The 4698-nt window shown below is 44.3% G+C and overlaps 1 protein-coding gene across 1 annotated transcript in view; it reads left to right on the forward strand.

The window, feature by feature from the left end:
• Positions 1–1418: 1418 nt before the first annotated feature.
• The window catches only part of ACE2 (angiotensin I converting enzyme 2), a 26391-nt gene continuing 23111 nt past the window's right edge, over positions 1419–4698 (forward strand). The window contains exon 1 of the mRNA XM_017728394.1: positions 1419–1720. Coding sequence (XP_017583883.1) covers positions 1532–1720 — 189 coding nt within the window. The 5' untranslated portion in view covers positions 1419–1531. The remainder of the gene's footprint in view (positions 1721–4698) is intronic.

The raw sequence follows: 4698 nt of genomic DNA on the forward strand, positions 1-4698 counted from the left end.
GTACAGAGACAAAAAAGGGAATGGCTGAGAAAGTGGCACTACCAGAAAGGTCTCACCTGGAACATGAGCTCATGTTGGCAAATGTCACTGGAAGGAAGGTTTGTATCAGCGAGGCACAGCATGTAAAACGTGATTGGGTTACTGGTCATTGATACAGGTTCAGTTGTGTTCAGATATGGACACCCTTGCTGATGAAGCACAAAAAAAGCAAGTCTGGATGGCACCAAGAAGTGCAACATGAAATTTAGGGAGCATGACCTGTGGGGAAAGGTTGAGCAAATATTGCTAACTTTTGCTTGAAAAAAACGATTGTTAGAGGATTGTACATGGATGAGAGAGATCACTCACCCCTGGGTACCACAAGATATTGAAGCCAGGTGTTTCCTCAAGGGCCCTGGTTTCTGGCTGTGCTTGCCAGATGCTTGTTGCTAGTGGCCCTGCTGAGGCTGTGCTGGGTTCCCAAGGGCTCCCCAGGGCTGGAGCTCCTCTCCAGGGTTTGGAGCTGATTCCTGCTACTCCCATGGAGGCACACTCATAGTGGTTTTGGAGAAACTCTGCTGGGAACAGGAAACCAACCCCGTAGATGTGGCTTCAGAGTTGCATCTCAAAAAAGCCCCCACAAGACCCAAAACAAAACCAACCAAGTGATCCTGAGCAAAAATAGGTTAATTAAAAAAGCACTAAGGCATTGTGTGATCAATAAGACTCAACCCAAGCTGCATTTCCAGAGCTAATTCATGCATTGATTTTCCCATTGATTTGCAGTAACTGCTGGGTTCTTAGATAGATTAGCAAAGGTATTTAAATATTAAGATGGAGTCACTTCAGTAGCCTTAGTCACCTTAGTACTTAAATCCAGTTGATTTATAGTTCAGATTAGGACTCTACACAGGATGCTGTGATCCCACAAAGTCTCTTGCCGCTTTTTGATGGCTCAGTGAATACATTTAAAATTCAGGTTTTATATGCCCTGATTGCTTTGAAAATGAGGTCTGGTCCCCAAATCACCTGGGCTTTGCAAAATCTTTAAAAAAATTGCCCTAAACACCCAACCAGGTACCCTATCTCAGACTAACTAGGGTTTCTTCCTGCCTGGGAGTTTAGGTTCTTGGCTTGATGTTTCAGTGAAGTTTCTAAATATTTTTACAGCTTATCACCAACCTGTTAAAGGATTGACAGATTCTGTGAGCTACCAGAGACACGGGTAGGCTATAGATAAAGTGACCAGCTGTATCATTGACAGCACATTTGGGAAACATTAACCAAAAGTAAAAGCCTTTTATAAGAAGGCCATAAAATGGCAGGAGTAATTATGTTTTTCCAAAGTTAATAATTGACTTTTGTTTATTTGGCTTTTTATAAAAAACTTTTTCCTTTCTCTCCTATAATGAATAAAACCTATAAAAGGTACAGCAAATTGGATTCAGCCTTTCTTCTTCATGCTGGCCACGCTTGAAGGCTGATGAGGCAGAGACTGACAGAGAAGCTTCCCTGAGGAAACCTACTTCATTGGGAGGTTCTCATCTTGAACATGAATATGTTGGTCCACTTGTGGCTTCTCTGCGGCCTGAGCTCTGTTGTGACCCCTCAGGATGTCACACAACAAGCCCAAATGTTTTTAGAAGAGTTTAACAGGAGGGCAGAAAATATCAGCTATGAGAACTCTCTTGCCTCATGGAACTACAACACCAACATCACTGAGGAGAATGCCAATAAAATGGTAAGTGCTCCATCCTGTGGGCTTTACTGTTGTCTTAGGAATCTGACACTTTCTGGTTTGTTTTGCTTCCACCAAGCTTGGCTGAAATTGTAGTGTTGCTTCTCTGGTAGCTGTGTTTTAGTCTGGGGAGGGTAGAGGAGCTTGCTTTAATGTAGCAATGCTCACTGGATGTGCCTGGGCCACTACCAGCCTCTACAGCCTTGGGTTAGTACCTGGATTACCTGCACTGCACAGGGATGTCCAGAAGCTGGACTGTCCCTAGCCATCACTTCAGGTCACCCCAGTGAATGGAGGGAAAAGGCAAAGGGGTACTGCATGTTCATCCCCAAAATCTGTGTTGGATGGAGAGAGACACTTTCTTCTGCTGAGTCCAACACCATCAGTGCCTCCTGGTGTAGTGTTTCTCTGCAGTGTTTCCAAGAGCAAAGCAATTCCCTTTCTCTTGGAGAGGGCACATCCCAGAGGGGATGATCTTCCCTGAGGGTCTGGGGTGCTGCCCTGTGGTGCAAGGAAACAGGATTTGAATCTTGTACCCATGTGAGCTCAAATCTCCCACTTTCCCTAAGACCAAACAAACACTGGGCTTTTTACTGACACAGGCAGTTGTTTTACTTCTCAGTGAATATGCAAATATTTTCTGGATGCAGGCATTCTGTTAAATGTTTGCTGATGGATTTATATAGCAGCCTACACCAGTTACCCAGTAGTGGACCTTTCCCCCTGCCCCTATCACTCTTCTCATAGTCAGGGCTGTTGTTAGACTGCCTGGAGGTATTAGACTGGGAAAAATGAAATGAGATCACAGACTAACAAATGCCAGCAGTGGAGTTTCTAGTGGTCTAGTACATTGGTTTGAAAGTCCATTTCTATCTGCAGGAAGGACCACAACATTTTTACTTCCAACTGTCTTCCAACATAATCCTTGCTTCTCAAAACCAGCCTCTGTCTGCCCCAGTCCCGGGGGTCTCTAGGCAAGAACTTGTCAAGAGCAGGCAGCCATGTTCTGGCTGGTTACTGATATTGCCATGCCTCAGCTCAGCATTTCAAAATTAACAAAACCACCTTGTTTTGAGGCTGCATGTGTTTTAAAGTTAACTCAAGCCTTAGAGAAAACAATTCAGAGGATAAAAATGTTGCTGAACATCCTACATCTATTTTTGCACAATGGCTGGTCTTTCACTTTGTGGTCATATAACTTAATTAAAACATGTTTTAATTATCATATTTCTTAATTAAAGCAAGGAGACTGATTGCTGGAAGAAATCCTTATGACTAATCATTGTCAATCTGGAACTTTTTCCGAGGCACCAGATACTTAAACTGTAATGTTTCCAAACACATAAAATGAAAGCCCTATATAGTATTTTCAACATTAATGAGATGATAATAAAATACATAAGGAGATATCAGCAATAAAAACCAATTAGTCTAGTGTTCAGAGAGAACATTTTCTCTCGCTTGATCTCTTCAGCAGCACTGATAATAAACCCACTGATTCCCCTCCTCCCGTTCTGCTCAAGGAGAGTTAATGAATACTGTCCCTTCTGGCTCCTTCACATCCATTTTCCTTGTAAATTGTGTCACAAGCCCTACAACTATTCCTCTGACTTATCAACCAATTTCTCTAATTGTGGAAATATCAGACAGCAAGATAACTTCTTTCCCACGGCTTTTGTAGCCAACGAGCCCCCCCTTCTGCCCTGCCACTCCTGAGGCACCTCTCTGTCCCTGCTCAGGACAAGGAGTTCAGGAACACATCTGGACAGCGATGCTCTTCCTCTGGGTTTTTATCAAGCTCTTGCCCACTGAGCTTTGCAAGCTGCTGAGGAGTGTCAGGACTGTTTGCTCCTGTGAAGGGCAGAGTTTGGAAAGTCTCCCAGTGATGGCTGCCCTCCTGCAGCCAGGATGGAGGAGGTGTGGGGATGGGATTACCATGGGCTTACATCTGCCACCACCTGTCTCTGCTGGAGCCTGGAGCAGGTGCAGTGGATGCTGTGCCCCTGTCACACAGGGCTGGACAACCCGGGCAAAGCCCTGCAGAAAATGTTGGCCTTGCTGTGTGTCTGCACAGGGATTATGAGTGCCTGAAGGAGCTCTTCAGGTACAATCTGACATTTGGGTTCCCTGACGCCTCAGCAGGGAGGGATGCCACAAGCTGGGAAGCTCTGGCATAAGCGCAATTAAATAAACTGTCCCAAGGACACAGGTTAATTAGTACTGTTATTCTTGCCATTTGGAATGGGTTCTGATGTGCTAAACTGTGTACAAACACATTAGAAAAAGCTGAATAAGACAGTCCCAACTCCAAATTGTGTTCTAATGCTGCTTCTTTGTGCGCTGAAATTTGGGAGTTTCGATGCCATGGTCTGTAACTGCAGAAGTGTTAAAAGCAACCTTGTGCAAAATGTTGAGATTTTGCATGCCAAATTTGCGGACCTGTTTAGAGCCTCCTTTGTCCAAGTATAATCTTTTATTTACCAGCATTTCAGAAGAAAGTGATATTTGCCTTACAAACAGACTCAGTATAAATATCTTGGCTGCTGAGTGTTCCTGCTACTGCAGCAGAAGTGGGAATTGACATCTGGGCCACAGATCTCTTTGTGCCCTGGCTTGTTTCTTCACAGGTGGGTGAAGAAAAGCACTAAGGGAAGAAAATTTGATTTAGAGTAGCAGGAGACACAGCAAAGAGATGCTGGATCAATTATAACAAGCAAGGTGTGAGTAGACAGTCATGCTTTTTGCTGTTCCCAAAGAAAATGGTTATCTGGGTGTGTGAATAAAACAAAGCCAAAAAGCTCTCCAGCCATTTAGCTATGAGGTGCAAGTGCTCAGCCTGCATTCCACAGGTGTTCTTCACAAATGAAGTTCTTCCCAGAAGTGATATTTTTGTCTGGAGAGGCATCAGGCCACTCCACTCCTTTGAAGAGGGTAATTCAGGGTTGTGTGAACCCCTTGCAGAACGAGGCGGGTGCCAAGTG

The sequence above is a fragment of the Corvus brachyrhynchos genome, unplaced genomic scaffold, assembly GCF_000691975.1.
Source record: "Corvus brachyrhynchos isolate BGI_N302 unplaced genomic scaffold, ASM69197v1 scaffold11, whole genome shotgun sequence".
NCBI classification, from domain to species: domain Eukaryota; kingdom Metazoa; phylum Chordata; class Aves; order Passeriformes; family Corvidae; genus Corvus; species Corvus brachyrhynchos.